This window comes from Hyaena hyaena, unplaced genomic scaffold (genome assembly GCF_003009895.1).
Source record: "Hyaena hyaena isolate Hyena2069 unplaced genomic scaffold, ASM300989v1 scaffold_894, whole genome shotgun sequence".
Classification (NCBI taxonomy): Eukaryota; Metazoa; Chordata; class Mammalia; order Carnivora; family Hyaenidae; genus Hyaena; species Hyaena hyaena.
Window position 1 is genome coordinate 583,870 of NW_024081526.1, and position 19,319 is coordinate 603,188.

Consider the following 19,319-nt stretch of genomic DNA (forward strand, 5'->3'; position numbering starts at 1 on the left):
CTTCTATACTGTCACGGTAATTTAAAAGTTCTATTTACAATATCTCTGTGGCCTATATTTCCCTACTTTTAAACAACATACCTTAATACAGACAAATTTTTTATGATTACTCTATACTCCTAGACAACTTTCTTATGTTTCTCCCATTCCTCCTCTCCCAGAGCACCATAACTCTCAGAATTGTGCTCCTTGTGCTTTCACTTCCACAGTATAAACTCACAGTTTACCATTATTAAAATTTGCCTACCCAACAATATGGCATTTCACAGGCACATTATCACCATCAATTTAAATAAAACCATTATAACCGTCATTGATCAACAGTATCTTATGTTCTGTAGCTTCATCTGTATTTGTTTTTAAATTTAAACAAGTATTTTAAAAATAGAAGCCTGCCCACAAAGAACAGTAAGCCAACATTAATTCATCATCCAATACAGAGCCCATACTCAAATTTCCTGAGTCGTCTCAAAAAAAATTCTTTGTACCTATTTTTCTTCCAATCCAGGAGCAAATCAGGATTCACAGATTCAGACTGCACTTGGCTATGTCTCTTTCACTTCAATCAGTCGAGACAGAACAGTCCCTCTCTCTCTCTCCATTCTTCCTGGCACTGAAACTCTGGAGAGTCCAGGCCAGTTGTTCAGCAGGATATGGCAGGAGTATTTTCTCATGACTAAATTCAAATCAAATTTTTCCACCATGGAAAAAAAAATTCCACTATGAAAACTATAGGGGTTCCTCTTGTGCATCTCCTCAGAGTGTGTCTAATGTTAGACTATCTGTGTCACTACCAATAAAAAATTTGACCTTGATTTTGGTGGTGACTAACAAGTCTCTCCATTTTAAATACCCATTTGCTCTTCTGTAATAAATAACTCATCTATAGGGTGAAATTTGAGATCCTGAAAATACACTAGTCTCTGACACATTTCACTAAATGATTTTAACATCCACTGATGATCCTTGCCTTAATTAATAATTATGCTGGGGAATATTGAATGTTGACTTCCTGATTCCACATTCCCTCTACATTAGCTGACGTTCTTCCAAGAGACTCACCACATAACAAGAAGCATACCTAGCTTGGCTCCTAAGTAGCATTCCCCACCAAAATGAAGCAGGGCTCCTCAGAGAAAAGTCTGTTCACATTCACTGCAGAGACCACAGTGATACTAGAGATAGATGGTAGGGGCATGTATACACATGAACACACATTTCACAAAAATGATTAAATTTCTTAAATCTAGATAAAGAGTATGCAAGTATTCTTTGTACAGTATTTTCAATTTTCTGTAGGCATAATATATAATATTTTTTCAAAGTGAAAGGTTATTTAAAAAATTGGGGGTGGGTGGGAAGTCCTGTAGGAATACATAAATATCAGTTTGAGTATAAATATAATTAATATACTTAATAATATAATTAGTATAAATACATACATGAGTATAGAGTATCATCAGAATACTAAAAACAGAACATGTAATTTTAAATCATCAGGAAAAACTCCATCTGTCCAATGGAAAGCAAGGTGTAGAAGGGAATAAAAATGAAGTATAATTAGAAGACATTGGACTATAAATAGCAGGGCCAAGTCAGAAAATAACAATAGTTACAATAAATGTAATGGACTAAACCCACCATTTAATAGGTAAAAACACTAATATTCTATCAAAAAAGACATGTGATCGGAGCACCTGGATGGCTCAGTCGGTTAAGCGTCCGACTTCCACTCAGGTCATGATCTCACAGATCCTGAGTTTGAGCCCCGCACTGGACTCTGTGCTGACAGCTCAGAGCCTGGAGTCGGCTTCGGATTCTGTGTCTCCCTCTCTATAAGCCCCTCCCCTGTTCTCTATCAAAAATAAATAAACATCTTAAAAAAAAAAAGTGGTCTAAAAGAAATATAATTAAAATGAGTAAAAACGAAATAGAAAAACATATACCCATAGATCTAAGACAAATATGAACCAAAAGAAAGCCAAAAATAATCAGTTATAAAAAGAAAAGAATAAGATGTATGCATGTAAAAATACAGCCTCAAAATATATCAAGCAAATACTGATAAATGGCAAGCTGAAATACATAAATCAATAATCACAGCTAATGATTTCTTTTTTTTTTACTGAAGTACAGTTGACGTACAATATTACATCAGTTTCAAGTGTACAACACAGGACTGAACAACTCTATACTTATGCTATGGTCACCACAAGTGCAGCTGCCACCTGTCACCATACAATGCTAATACAATACCTATACAGCTAATGATTTTAATACACCACTCAGGGAAAAGGTCAAGCTGACAATACAAGGAAATATCTAAGATCTGAACAAATAAAATTAATAGCTATTAGATATGAAATGTTTATAAAACAGGGCACACTTCAGGAATTAATGTCATACAAACTATATTTTTAAAATGTAATGCAATAAATTAGAAATCTGTAACAAAAGAATAGCTCAAAATATCCCACGTTAATAACCCTTGCGTTGCAAAGGAAATAAAGGCGAGGTGCCTGGCTGGCTCAGTAGTTGGAGCATGCAACTCTTCATCTTGGGGTTATGAGTTTGAGCCCTACATTGGGGATAGAGCTTACTTAAAAAAAAAAAAAAAAAAAAAGTAGAATAAGTACTATAATATGTAGCCTTTTGAATCTGGCTTCTTTTAGAAGTTAGCATAATGCATTAATTTAAGACTCATCCATGTTGTTGCAGGTCATCAATTGCTAAACAGTATTCCATTCTATAAATATATATATACCACACTTCTTTTTCATCCATTTCTCTTAGATTAGGAACATTTGGGTTGTTTACAATATTTTGAAAATTACAAATAAAGCTTTTCCTTCCTTTCAGATTTGACAGCTGTTTATGTGCTTTAAATACTGCACAAAACAATATAGAGTATTTCCATTTCAGAAGGTCATGACCAATATAAAGAAAAAATACATAGATGCCCTGTAAGAAATAAAATGATCATTTTTGGAAGAATATTATGTGTTAGAGAAACCTAGAGAATCAACAAACTGTTACAACCAAACAAAACAAAAAAAAATCAACAGCAAGACTGCTACATTAAGACTAAACAATGAAAAACAAAAACCTCTAAGGGTTCCTGGGTGGCTCAGTTAGTTAAGCAATCTGACTTCAGTTCAGGTCATGATCCCACACTTTGTAATTTCAAGGCCCCTATTGGACTCCCACACTGACAGTGTGGGGCCTGCTTAGGATTCTCTCTCCCTCCTTCTCTGCCCCTCCCCTGCTTTCTCTCAAAAATAAAAAATTAAACTTAAAAAAATTAAAAGCATAAGTTTGCAATAACCAACTAGAAAATAAAAAAACACTTCAGCCAGAAGAACTTAAGTATCCAGGAGTTAACCAAAATAATTCATAAAAGCTAGCCAAGAATTCTTAAGATCTCTACAGGAAGAACTGAATAAACGAGAACCGAATACACTTCATGTATTTGGACTAGAAAACCTAATCTTATAAAGATTCCACTACTCCCTCAATTAACCTATAAATTCAATACATTCAAAATAAGAATTCTACTTGAATCTTTTAAGGAAAAAGATACAAATAAGCCATTATAGAAGAATTCCCAAAAGCTAACAAGCAAATGAAGAGATGCTCAAATTTTTTATGAGGGAATAAAGATCCATAAATAATTAAGTTAACCTTATAAAAGAAGATTAAAGAAGATACTTACTTTACCATATAAAAAAAAACATACCAAGATACAACAGTATTTTTTTCAAATGTGATACTGGGACAGGAATACAGACCACTAGATTGTAAGAGAAATTTCAGACAGATCCACATAAAGGCATGACAACTTAATATATACGATAATGCTGGCATCACCAATCAGTGGAAAAATATGGATAATTTAAGAAGTCTTGTGGAGAAAACTGGTTCACTAGATGGAGAAAAATAAAACTGGGTTCCTATCAATACTATATAAAAAGGCAGGGCCTAAAGTGCAAATATGACAGTAAAACTATAAAATTAACAGAAGAATGTGTAGAATATCTTTGTGGCCCAGGGGTGGGGAAGATGTATTTAACTCTTAAAATACCTCAGGGTCCACTGAACCCAATTTCAATGTTTGAGTTTCTTTTTTGAGTAGTTCTAGCTACTTGTAAAGATTGATACTATAGGACTTTTATTCTTTCTTAGAGATCATCCAAAGCATAAAAATAAAATTTATTTTTAATAGAATAAGATGCATTGTATCTGGCCATTAATCACCAGATATCCAATGGACCCTTTCACAAATTTAAAATACATTACGGGATCTTATGGATATAATTTTTCCTATATTTTGTTATTATAACATCCTTTAATTACTTCATCATTACTCTTCATTGTTCATCAATTATTCCCAACTATGCTAAAACAAACAAAAACCATTAAAACAATAGAATGATGATATGACAGGCAGAATAATGACCCCTAGTAATGCTCATACCCTAATCCCAAAACCTGTGAATGTCACTTTACATGGAAAAAAGGACTCTGCACGTGTAAGGGTAAGAAATTTGAATTGGGGAAATTATGCCAGACTATCCAGATGGGCATGAGCCGAATCTAATCAAATGAGTACTTGGAAGTAAAGAAACTTTCAAGATTGTGGTCAAGGGAGATGTGACTTCCAAAGAACAGTAAGAGAGATATATAACTGCTGGCTTTGAAGACAGAGGAAGGAGACCACCAGCCAAGAAATTCAGACAGCCTCTAGAAGCCAAGAAAGTCAGTGAAAACGATCCCCACCTAGAGCCTCCAAAGAAGGAATCCAGTTCTACACACACCTTTATTTTAACCCTGTGAGATCAATGTCAAACTTCTGACCCTCAGAACTGTAAGAAAATAAATGTCTGCTGTTTTAAGGAACTCTGTGGTAATTTTTTATGCTAAAAATAGAAAAACAATAGTTAATGACCTTAAAAGAGTGATGCAATAGTGAAATAAATTATCATCTTTCAGTTATCTTCTTGTCTTGTCCAAAGTACTGCACCATCTTTCAATAATGTATGAAAGACTAAAGACATCTCTGCAGACTGATTTTAGATTGCACTGACTCCAGTGGAGAATTAAGAAATTTTCATCTTCCACCCATGATGGTCAAATAAAGAAAATGACACAGGAAGGCATTTTATAATTATAAGATGAATCAGAAAACAAAGAGGTAACACCTCTAGACTCTAAAACTTTTGGCAATGACTATATAAAATCTCAGTCATTGAATGTTATTACCCTAGATGAATTTTCTCAAATTCAAGAATCAATTAATCAGATAACACATTTCTAAGGAAAAAAGGTAACAGAATTTTCATCAGTTAGTCATTTAACCAAATAATTTCATCATATAATATTCTTCTACAGGAACCCAGACCACTTCATGCTCAAAGGATACATGACAATATCCTTCATCCTTTATGATCCCTGTGCTGCTTGTGCACCAAGATTTATGTGGCACAAAGAGGTTTTCAGTATGTTTAAATTCTTTTATTTTTTAAATGTTTTATTAATTTCTGAGAGAGAGAGACAGTGTGAGCAGGGGAGGGTCAGAGAGAGAGGGAGATAAAGAATCTGAAACAGGCTCCAGGCTCTGAGCTGGCTGTCAGCATAGAGCCCGATGCGGGGTTCGAACCCATGAACCATGAGATCATGACCTGATCCGAAGTCGGACACTCAACTGACTGAACCACCCAGGCGCCCCTAGTATGTTTAAATTCTTATTGAAATTTCTAATAAAGTTGTTTTTCATTACACTTTTATTCCTACTGCTATAAATGAGTAGCAAAATAACTTAAAATATAAAAATAGCAAAAGGACCTATTTGACCAAATGGTTCATGGTGATGACTATTTTTCGTAGAATACCAAGAGCTATTCAAATCTTTAGAGTTACAGACTCTAAGGCAAAAAAATTGGCCAGTTTGATTACAACAAAATTAAAGAGTCCTCTACAATGATCCTGTACAATGCTGGATACCATGAACAAAGTTGATAGATATGACAAAACAGGAGGTGTTATCTTCACTGTATACAACTAACATGGAATTGATATGTAGAATATACAAGGAACATGGGAAAATCAGTTCAGTTTGAAAAAGTAATCACTAATCCTGACTTCCAAAAAGCCAACAAACATATAAAGAAATGCTCAAACTAACTGTGGTATGAGTGAAAAAATGAGATACTACTGAGATACCTGTTAAAGACTATCAAAAATCAAGAATCCAGATGATGCCAAGTGTTTCTGAGATGTAGGGATATATAAATGCTCATGCATTCTGTTGAAAATGCAGATTAGTTCTATACAACTGTTCTGAATATCAATGTTATACTATTTATTCAGTTTAATTCTATACATACCCTATGACCGAGCAGTTCTGTTCCTGGGAGTATAACCTAAATAAATGATCACCAAAAGTCCATAAGAGAACAAGTACATGAAATTCACTACAGTGTGAGGTAATGGGGAGCTGAAGACAACCTGATCTCTATCACTGAAGGCCTAACAGGTACACTTAAGGTTTTTTTTTGTTTTTTTAATGTTTATTTTTGAGAGAGAGATAGAGACAGAGAAACAGAGACAGAGAGAGACAGAGAGAACACAAATCGGGGAGGCACAGAGAGTGAGGGAGACACAATATGAAGCAGGCACCAGGCTCTGAGCTGTGACCATAGAGCCTGATGCGGGGCTTGAACCTGCAAACTTTGAGATCATGACCTGAGTGGAAATTGGAGGCTTAACCGACTGAGCCACCCAGGGCTCGAACTCATCAACTGCAAGATAATGACCTGAGCCAAAGTCAGATGTTTAACTGACTGAGCCACCCAGGCACCCCCAGAGAGACTTATTTGTATTATTTGCTGTACATGTAAGAACATATACAGCTAGGAACAAGGGTGACAGGGGCAAGGAAAAGATAAAGAACAGGAAAAATAAAAATTCTATAATGGAAAAAGAATACTACAATCTACTAAACTCATTTTCACTCCTGAAACCTATTATGCTATAATAACATATATTAACATACATATAACATACATATAATGTAATGACCCCAAAGCATGTTATGCTGTACTAAAAATCAGATTTATAAATACTGACATTTTCCCTATGCATTATAAAAATCATAGTAAATAATAATTCGCATTTAGGCACATATGTAGGGATCCTTTACAAAATATATTTTAGATCATTTAATACAAGGAAAGAATGTCAAATAAAGATTTTAATTTTACTCACTTTTGCTCCAACACTGCAACTGCCAGTGCTCCCAGTGCTCCCACTTGCAACTCCTGTAAATCTAGCTTCCAATAATTCTTGCCTTCTTGGATCCAGACTATGAAGCTCATCCATTGCACCTATTAAGGAAAAAAACACACACACATATATGTCTTCATATACACACAAACACAAAATATATAGATATGGTTAGCTGAGATGTCAATATAAACTTAATGAATGAATTCTACAAACAGATGAGACTTTAAAAATTGTCATGTCCCATGCTCATTTAGCAAAACCACCTACAGTGGATTTCCAACACTTCTGACTGCAATCCACAGTTAGAAACGTATTTTCCACATAATTCAGTACACAGACACATACATACATATATTGAAAAATTCCGGGGCGCCTACGTGGCTCAGTTGGTTAAGTGTCCAACTCTTGATCTTGGCTCAGGTCATGCTCTCACAATTCATGAGATCGAGCCCCACATCAGGCTCTGTACTGACAGCATGGCACCTGCTTGGGATTCTCTCTCTCTCTCTCTGAAAATAAATATATTTTTTAAAAATTCTACAATTACTTCTTACTACATGCTGTAAACTCTAATATTATCGATTTGTCTATTAGAAAAGAAAAACCACTTGTTGTGAGCTATTAAATTGATTTCATGAGCCATTAATGGACCATGGGTCCACAGTCTGAAAACACCACTCTGATAGTATAATCTCTCTATTCTTAGCTTATACGAATTTTGACACCAAGTAACAGTAGTAATTATTTTGTTTATATATACCTTATATCTGACTATATTTTCAACTAGGAAGAACTGTTTTATGACTGTCACATCCCAAAGATTTTTTTGGACATTGGATAGTTTTCAGTTTCTATCAAGTACATGAAAAACACACATATATCAAAAAGATCATTGAGGTAACATTATTAAACAATCACTGCAGAATTAAGGGGGAAAAGTTAACATCCTCATGTATTTGTTACTATGCAGATTAAAGCACCACAAATTCTAACTGAAGTTCAATTAAACTTGTAAAATTTATTTTATGTCTGCCAATTCTCTACTGATAAAACCTTAGAACTGATATAAATGAGTGGTTCTCAAAAGAGACAAGGAAGATACCATCAGAATCCCAAATCACATGTGGACGTTTTCAAACTACTCTAGACCCCTTCCATATACTCTGACATTCCTCTATCTCAAAGGCTAAGAACTACTCCTATAGTACCTTATCTTTTAAAATTCCTTTCCTTACCCTTCATCTTTATCTGGACAAAGGACTAAATGGGTAATGACTATCACGTTTACTTGCATCTCTGTGCCTAAATATATCTTTCCTGCCCACTCTTCTTTCTTCCAACTCAAAGAGGTAACTACGTTTAAAACGCTGAAGACTTCAATTTTTGCTTTTGATCCTATTCCTTCTTGATATCCAAGGGATTTTTTTTTAATGTTTATTTATTTTTGAGACAGAAAAAGCATGAGCAGGGAAGGGGCAGAGAGGGAGACACAGAATCCAAAGCAGGCTCCAGGCTCCAAGTTGTCAGCACAGAGCCTGATGAGGGGCTTGAACTCACAAATTGCAAGATCATGACTTGAGCCGAAGTCGGATGCTTACCTGACTAACCACACAGGTGCCCCGATATCCAAGGGATACTACACTTGCATGTACAGACCTAAAACTATAGATTCTCAGAAAAAATCAGGGGAAAGCGCCATGATCTTGGATTTGTCAATGATTTCTTAGATATAAAACCGAAAGCACAGGCAACAAAAAATAGGTAAGTTGTAATTCATCAAAATTAAAAGCTTTTGTGTATCAAAGGACACTATCAAAAAAGTCAAAAGGCAACCAACAGAATGGAATAAAATTATCTGCAAATCATATATCTCATAATGGACTGATGTCCAGAATACAGAAAAGAAATCCTACAACTCAACAATAAAAAACAACCCAATTTAAAAAATGGGCAGGGGACGTGAATAAACATTTCTCCAAAGAAGATACACAACTGGCCAGTAAGTACATGAAAAGAGGTTCTACATCAATCATTAGGGAAACGCAAATCAAAACCACAATGAAGTATCACTTCACATGCATTAGGATGGCTATTACCAGAATACAGAAAATAGCAAGTGTTAGTAAGGATATGGAGAAATTTGAACCCTCGTGCATGGCTAGTGGGAATGTAAAATGGTGTAGCTACTGTGTAAAACCATATAGCAGTTCCTTTAAAAATTAAACACAGAATTGCCATATGATCCAGAAAACCCGCCTTAGTATATACCTAACAAAACAAGGACTAGATCTTTGTACAGCAATGTCATAGCACAGCATTATCCACAATAGCCAAAAAGTAGATGCAACCTACATGTCCACTGATGAACGGATAATCGAAATGTGCAAAAAAAAAGATTATTCAGCATTAAGATGAAGAAAATTTTGACACAAGTCACAACACAGATGAACTTTGAAGATATTATGCTAAGTGAAGTAAGCCAAACACAAAAGGACAAATACTATGTAATTCCATTTATATGAGATTCCTAAGTAGTCAAATTCACAGAGACAGAAAGTAGATGGTGGGTGACAGAGGTAGAGGGTCATGATGGAATCAGGAGTTAGTGTTCAATGCATACAGAGTTTTAATTGGGGAAAACAGAAAAGTTCTGGAGATGGACGTTGGTGATGACAGTACAACAATGTGAATATACTTAATGACACTGAGCTGTACACCTAAAAATGGTTAAAATGGTAAATGGTATGTTATGTACACCATACCACAATTATTACAATTTTTAAAAAATAAGAAGGACTTCATCAAAATATTAACGTTATAAAAATTAAAAGGCAAGCAAGAGACAGGAAGAAAATATTTGCAAAACATTTACGTGCTGTATATTATTTCTACTCTTTGGCTTGGTAATGGGTTGATGGCCATTTAACAAGAAAGATGAAATTTAGCAAGGAACATGAGGACCTAAGTCCCTGCTCTGAACCCAACCAACTAATAATGTGGTATTTTGTTTCCCACTGTTTTTGTTTCTGATATACAGCTTCCTCTAGACCTCACCACTCCCCCATGAGGTCCTACAAGCAGCTATACACTCAAGGAAAAGCAAACAAATAATTGTTTCTAACCAAAACTCCTTATTAGGGGCCTCAACCTCATTATATTCCTTAACACCCTCTAGCCAGTTTTTATGACATTTAAATAGCAATATATGCAAGAAATCCTGGTATAATTCCTAACAAATAACAAATGTTTAACAAATATTGGTGTATTTATCTAAATAAAACTGTAACCATGAATACTAAAGCTTTGCTTCTCAAAATGCAGTCAACTGATCAGGATTTCACCTCAGATGCTTATAAGAAATGCAAATCTTAGGTCCCCCACCAGACCTACCAAATCAGAATCTACATTTTAACAAGATCCTCAGGAAATTATTATCTGCACTCATGTTTGAGAAGTACTACTTTAGAATCTGGGTCCTCAAACTTTTCCTGAAAAGGACCCAATCATAAGTATTTCAGTCTTTGCAGGCCAATAGGCAAAATCATCTAGACACTTAAATAATGGAGAACAAAATTTACTACAAACGTTTTATTGATAAATTCAAGATATAAGAATAAGATCTTTTAATATTATGAAATATAAGTCAGCTAGTGAAAAATAATGGAATTGGGGAGCGGTAACATTGGTTTCCAGTTATCAAAATTTATTGCAAACATTCAACTGATAATGTTGATCAGGTTTTATGTGTTTATCTTCAAACTGGTTTGTTTTTTTTTTTTTTGACAGCTAGGTACTGCTAAATACTGATCAACTGACAAGCATGATCTTAATTGAGTATATTCATTACTTTGAAGGCAGCTACCTACAGAAGTCTCTTGGATTCTCCTTTTGATATTTGCTGTTCAATGTGTCATTACATCACAGATTAATCATTTCCAATTGAAATCTCGGTAGAAGCTCCTCAAATGCACAATTAAATAGATTTTGAGATATGGAAACTTTCTTTGCACTTGCATCAATGTCTGAAAAACGCTGCTGGAGCTGGAGTTTGATGATGAAAAATATATTCATGCAAATGCATGGGAATGAAGATCTCACTTTGACAGTATGAGAAATGTATAAAGCAGCTTGATGTTACTTGATTCAAACATCAGTTCTCACTGAAATGACTTTACAGCAGCTAAATTTCACATGTAAGCACTATTTTGCCTCAAAATTTTAGGTTTGATTTATTTAAAAATATTTCCAAATCTCCAGAAAAAGCTAATTTCAAAAGCCAATCAGTATTTGACTAGTGGTTGAAGGCCAAATGCTTCATTCAGAAAAATTTCAATCTCAGTCCTAAGCTCAAAAAATTGCAAAAAACAAAACAAAACAACAAACCACTGCTAATATCACAGTCATGATATTCAGCTTCTCCATGTCTAACAAAAATTTAGGCAGCTGATGCTAGTTAAGTCCACAAAAGCAAATGAAGTTCACCACTGACAAAACTGATTCAAGAACACAAGATGAATTGAAATATTTTCTGCAAAGTACCTACTGATAAATAACACAACGAACAGCCATTGCTTTGAACCTCTCACATTTTTACAAGCCTTGTAAAGTTGTCCAACTAGGCCTTTTTCTGTTCCACACATATTTTTACCACCATCAGCTGTAGCACATCTTAGCAGATTCCACTTCAGATCATACTTAATGTTTTCTCAACTTTAAAATATTCTCATCTGTAGTTGCTCTCCACAGACTATTCATAGAGGATAATTGTTCTGCCACTTCAAATCTGGCACTGACACCTTGAATAAACAACTGAATAGTATCAATAACATCCGTTGACTCATCAAGAGCCAAGCAAAACCATTATAAATTACCTTCCTTGTTTTTTAATGGACTCCTAATGTTACTTCAAGTGTCATCAATTCTTAAATCAAGTGTTCTCACCAAAACAAAAAAACAAAAAAACAAAAAAACTATGGTCTAAAACAAGTTGGTTTGGTTTTTTTTTGTTTTGTTTTGTTTTCCTGGACGCATTTCTTTGCTCCAGTCAAAGACAATTTAATTAACTCACCATCAGTAAATGGCTTTCCTTGCTTGGCTAACAAATGAACCACTTGGAGACTTATTTTGGTGGAAGTCTCATTTTCAATTTTTATTTTTATGAAGAAATTATGCTGTGATAAGATATTCCATTTTAAATTGACTGTTACTTTAAGAAAACTGAGGGTTGAAAAAAAAGAAATATAGAAATACAGAAAGAAAGAAAATTGAGAGTTGAGAATAGTGTATGCTTAGTCTAATAATGTCAACATATATTCTTTTCTAACAGCTACAGTGTCACTGCATAATAAAAAAAAATGTTTTGCTCTCTGATTCAACAAAATAATACACACTCCACTGTGCCTTAAAAGCATGCCACTCAGAGTCCATTTTTCTTTCTTTTCTTGTTTTGACATGATAGATATGCACTGGTATAAAAAAATAAAAGAAATATTGCAGGCTGGCAATACACATGGCACTCAAAACACCATCAAGTTGTAACTGCGGCACTGAAATCTGTAGTGCACCAAGAGCTATATGAATTGCTGAGAATGCCATACAGGGTCTCTGTCACAACTACTCAGCTCTGCCATTAAAATGCAAAAACAGCTGTGTTCCAATAAAACTTTATTTATGGATACTAAAATGTGAATTTCACATGTCACAAAGTATTATTCTTTCAGTCTTTTTAGCCATGCAAAAATAGGCAGTTTGCAGACTTGTTATAGCAAGCACATTTCAAAGATTTTAATCTTTCATGGAATCAAATGATCACTTCTGACACTTATCCAAAAATCTGGTCCTAATTGTAACAAGTGCAATTTTCTGAAGAATATGTAATTTCACAATAATCTATTAAATTCTTTATTATATGATAAACGTTTATACTTTTGAAAAAGAAATAAAAAGCCACTATAAAGACCATACAATCCTTAAAGAATACCTATCTCTAAATACAACCATGTCTTATAACTATGCTACTATTCTTACTAAACTACTCAATAAAATTTATCATAAACCCAAAATTTCACATAAAAAAAATCTAACAAGATGTTACTTACCCAAATTAGAGATCACATCATATTCTATAAAGAAAAAAATTAGGGAAACAAATGAAAGCCACAATTTTACCCAATTTGTCATAGACCCTTCTAATAAACATTTTCTCTCTTCCTCTCTTACACTAACACACACACACACACACACACACACATTCAGTCACTCACTCACTCACTCATTCAATGTTACTTATTATAAAACTATAGTCTTCCAAGGTGACCAGTCTAAAAAAATGATGTATTTGCACAAAGTATTAGTTCTGGTTAGTCAGCATTACTTTATAGTTCTATCACCTTTTTTATGACAAGGAATCTACCTTTCATTGTATCATTTTTTAATTACTGTAAGACTTCATCTTCCTTGGCAGATAGTCAAAACAAAATCACAGGATCTAGAAAGCATGTTTTCAAAAGGTTAATACCAGTTATAAAAAAGTAAAAGAAATGAGTTTGTTCACTTAGACCTTTCTAATAGATTCAGCTGCGACTAAGCCTTTGCCTCACATTTTTAAATTTAAAACTTCCTGAAGTCTGAAAATATTTTAATTCATTCCAGATTTTAATTGTTACTTTTTATATTTCATCTGATAAGCTGATTTATACAGAACAGCTAAGGTCTTTGTTCTATTAATACTTTTCACATTATGTCTGATAAGGCAAAGAACTCTGATTAAAAACAAAAATACCATGATAAAGTTAGAAATTATTTTAACAAGATAAAATATTCCATTTAAGTCATTCCTTTTCATTAATTTTTTAATGCATTTGAAGTTTAGGACACAAAAAGAATGTAAGAAATCTACACTGTTCAACACTCCAGAATTACCTCTGACTCTTGTATTTAAGCATCCATTTTTTTTTTTTTAATATTTCTTTCTTTTTGAGAGAGTGCAAGCACACATACATGTATGTGCATGGAAGGAGTAAAAGGGGGAGACAGCATCCCAAGCAGGCTCCACACTGTTAGTGCAGAGCCAATGCAAGGCTCTAACTCAGGAACCCTGAAAATTGTGACCTGAGCCCAAATCAAAAGTAAGACTCTCCAAATGAGACACCCTGGCGCCCCTAAACATCCATTTTAACATGCTTGATAGAATATATTTTCATATACAGTATTTTGTATCACAGATTTAGTGAACACAATTATTATTTTTGTTGAGTATATTGCATTTCAACATTTATTCTATGGCCTGATTTCCAATTTAAAACCAAATATCCTGAGGCATCTGCATGGCTCTCTTGGTTAAGCTACTGACTTTGGCTCACGTCATGATCTCCTGGTTTGGAGTTTGAGCCCCATGTTGGGCTCTGTACTGACAGCAGAGCCTGGAGCCTGCTTCACATTCTGTGACTCTCCCTCTCTCTGCTCCCTCCTGCCCCCGTACTCATGCTCTGTCTCTGTCTCTCTCTCTCCCTCTAAAAATAAATGTTAAAAAAAATCAAATAAAACCAAATATCCTAATTTTTTGGTAGTTAAATCAACACATTAAATAGCTATCACAAAAGTAGCCCAATTTCTTTCATAACCTTTTCCCCCCATGAATCTAATAAAAATATCTCCCACATTTTTTCTAATGATTTGAAATATTAGCATTTGAAATCTAACCCATTTAGAATTATATACAGCTAGACTTTTTTCTAAAAGAAAATGTCATATAATTTCTCACAAATACAACCTCTCCCACTGATTTGAAATACTTCTCTGGTCATCTATCATATTCTAACATAACCATGTGTCTGTTTTTGTACTTCATTCTGTTTCACAAAACGATTTCTGAGCCATATACATTTATCCATCTACCTACACAAATACATACGTACTGTACGTATATACATAAATACACTTATGCCAAATATTTCAAGAAGAATGACTTTAAAAGAGTAAGTATAGAAAGTTAAGTTCCTCAATCTAGTGCACCCATTCAGTTATACAAGCCTGTGATAAAGAGAAGACAAGTCTGATCTAGAATTACTTCAAGTGAGATTAATATCTCACCTTTAAAATATTTAGTCATTTTAAACAGTTTTGTTGTAACCCTTACAACAAAGTAAAGAATTCAGATATAATGAGACCAAATTATTCATAAAAGGAAATACAGCTTACATTAGAGGTAAAGCACAGAGTTCTGGGTTTTGCTTCTCTATCCTGTCATGACCTTAGAAAATGAGTAATAATTTAATTTCAATTTTACTCTTATAAATAAAAAAACAGGGCATCTGTTTTTTTAAGATTTTTTAATACTTTATTTAAGTATCTGACTCTTGATTTCGGCTCAGGTCATGATCTAATGTTTCCGGAGTTCGATCAAGCTCCTCTGCTCTGATAGCACAGAGCCTGCTATGGATTCTCTCTCTTCCCCTCCCCCGCTTACATGTGTGCACACACGCACCCGGGCACTCTCTCAAAATAAATCAATAAACATTTTTTTTAAATGTCTGACAGCTTTCTTTTTTCAACAAAAATGAACACAGAGATAGACAAGTTGTGTAAACATGGCCAAGTTCCTTAACCATGTTTCAACTTATTTATATATAAGATGGATAATATACGTATGTATCTGTTAGTTGTTAGAGTAAAATAAGTGTATATGAAGAGTTTTAAACTAAATCTGTCACTCAGTAAGTATTCAATAAAGTGTGAGCATATATGTATGCTACAATACAACTGCTTAATAAAGACTGGCCTATTATACATACATGATATAGATGTGTGTGTGTGTGTGTGTGTGTGTGTGTGTATGCTCCCTTGTAACTTTCTCCCTGAGGTCAGAATTCCTGGTATGAAAAATGACATATACTTCAATGCCTAAATTCCTTCTGTTAATGTCAAAGTAATATAACTCCTATTCCTATACCTTCACATTTATAATTATTTGCTATTTTTAAAACCAATCTCTCTCATATACACATATATATGTATTTTTATACTAGGCTATTTCTCTATTTTAACATACAGTTCTATTTTAAAGATAAGGACATTGACAGATTAAGTCATATACCTTTTGTTAGAACCTACACCCACTCAGCTAAGCACCCTTATCCCAAAGAGCAGTAAGAGTATAAGGTGTGTGTGTGTGTGTGTGTGTATGTGTGTGTGTGTGTGAGAGAGAGAGAGAGAGAGAGAGAGAGAGAGAAAGAGAAAGAGAGAGAGACACGCAACGGGAAAGGGAGAGGCAAAGGGGAAAGAGACAGAGACCAAGAGAAAGAACACATGTGCTTGCACATATAAAAAGGAATATTTTCTGAGAAATCTCCAAAGTAGGAATTTGGGAAGACTTGACTTAGTTCACTTTCTTCTCACTACTACAAAGTCAAATGCTAGCCTATCCCTAACCTAAGTACTAATTACTTCAGAATCTTTTATAGTTTCATGGCTTTTTCCATTATTAATGTAATACATGCTGGTTGAAATAATATAGAAAAAGGACCATTACTCCCATCTCCCCAAATCCCACTGCTCTGAGGTAACCATTTTGATATACCTTCAAAAGGACACTGATGATTTACTGCCCCACACTACTCCTTTTTGGTCTATTCTATTCCAATAGGGCAGAGTGAAAGAAGGGCTACTGAAAGTTACTTTGTATAGTCCATCCACATCAGGGAAATAAATCTCTGATAAGGAAGGAAGTTCCATGCACTCTATATAAGAAGTCCAAGTTGAACACTACCTACCCATTAAAACCCTTCTTAAAGCAATATATTATAATAAACAAGGATAAAATATTTTAATGTTTACACAGTGATTTCAATGTAAGTATTATTTTACCAACATCATCTCTATGATATCCTCAACAAGACTCCTGAAATGGATTTCTGTGGACATTTCTAGTAGCATTATAGCTTTAGGGTTAAAAACATGGGCTTAATCAGACTGAGCTCAAATCCGAGCTCTGTTCTAAAATCCTGGTAATAACAGAGCCTACTTCATTGTATTATGAAAATTATAGGAGATGATACTTGTAAAGCCTTATAGCAGGTTCCTGGAATATATAGCATCCACAATTTTTACTTACTATTACTGAGTCCTAGAAAAGTAAACAACTTGCCCAAAATCACATGCCGATATAAGTCATGTGAGAAGAGAAAGAAACAAAAGGCCAATCAGGCAATTAGAGAACAAATTAAAAAATATATGGAAACAAATGAAAATGAAAATACAACAATCCAAACTCTATGGGATGCGGCAAAGGCAGTCCTAGGAGGAAAGTACATTGCACTCCAGGTCTATTTCAAGAAATTAGAAAAAGTGCAAGTACAAAATCTAACAGCGCACCTAAAGGAACTAGAAGGAGAGCAACAAGAGCACCCCAAACCCAGTAGGAGAAGAGAAATAATAAAAATCAGGACAGAAATAAACAATACAGAAACCAAAGAAACAGTTGAACAGATCAGTGAAACCAAGAGTTGGTTTTTTTTGAAAAATAAACAAAACTGACAAACCCCTAGCCAGACTACTCAAAAAGAAAAGAGAGAGCACTCAAATAGACAAAATCATGAATGAAAATGGACTTATTACAACCAACCCCTCAGAAATACAAACAATTATCAGGGAATACTATGAAAAATTATATGCTAACAAACTGGACAACTTAGAAGAAATGGACAAATTCCTAAACACACACTCACTACCAAAATTCACACGGGAAGAGATAGAAAATCTGAACACACCCATAACTAGTGAAGAAATTGAATCAATTATCAAAAATCTCCCAACAAATAAGGGCCCAGGGCCAGATGGATTTCCTGGGGAATTCTACCAGACATTTAAAACAGAATTAATACGGGGCACCTGGGTGGCTTAGTCGGTTAAGCGTCCGACTTTCGCTTAGGTCATGATCTCGTGGTTCGTGGGTTCGAGCCCCACGTCAAGCTCTGTGCTGACTGCCAGCTCAGAGCCTGGAGCCTGTTTCAGAGTCTGTGACTCCCTCTCTCTCTGACCCTCCCCTGCTCACGCTCTCTCTCTCTCCCTCTCTCTCTCCTAGAAATAAATAAAAACATTAAAAAAAATTTAAAACAGAATTAATACCCATTCTTCTCAGGTTGTTCCAAAAAATAGAAATCGAAGAAAAACTTCCGGACTCATTTTCCGAAGCCAGCATCACTTTGATTCCCAAGCCTGACAGAGACCCAGCAATAAAAGAGAACTACAGGCCAATATCTTTGATGAATACAGATGCAAAAATCCTCAACAAGATACTTGCAAATCGAATTCAACAGCACATAAAAAGAATTATCCACCATGATCAAGTGGGATTCATTCCTGGGTTACAAGGGCTGGTTCAATATTCACAAATAAATGTGATAACATTACATTAACAAAAGAAAAGATAAAAACCATATGATCCTGTCGACAGATGCAGAAAAAGCATTAGCCAAATACAGCATCCCTTCTTAATAAAGACTCTAGAGAAAGTCGGGATAGAAGGAACTTACTTAAGCATCATAAAAGCCATCTATGAGAAGCCCTCAGGTAACATCATCCTCAATGGGGAAAAACTGAGAGCTTTCCCCCGAGATCAGGAACATGACAGGGATGTCCACTCTCACCACTGTTGTTTAACATAGTGCTGGAAGTCCTAGCATCAGCCATCAGACAACAAAAGGAAATCAAAGGCATCAGGATTGGCAAAGAAGTCAAACTTTCACTTTTCGCAGACGACATGATACTCTACATAGAAAACCCGAAAGACTCCACCAGAAGCCTACTAGAACTGATCCAAGAATTCAGCCAAGTTGCAGGGTACAAAATCAATGTACAGAAATTGGCTGCATTTTTATGCACCAACAATGAAGCAACAGAAAGAGAAATCAAGAAACTGATCTCATTTACAATTGCACAAAAAACCATAAAGTACCTAGGAATAAATCTAACCAAGGATATAAGAGATCTGTATGATGAAAACTATAGAAAACTTATGAAGGAAATTGAAGAAGACA

General features: G+C 34.6%; 1 protein-coding gene across 1 annotated transcript in view; it reads right to left on the bottom strand.

Annotated features, from left to right (window-relative positions):
* TLK1 (tousled like kinase 1) overlaps positions 1–19,319 on the bottom strand; it is a 144,329-nt gene that overhangs the window by 95,211 nt on the left and 29,799 nt on the right. The window contains exon 2 of the mRNA XM_039220476.1: positions 7,264–7,382. Coding sequence (XP_039076407.1) covers positions 7,264–7,382 — 119 coding nt within the window. The remainder of the gene's footprint in view (positions 1–7,263; positions 7,383–19,319) is intronic.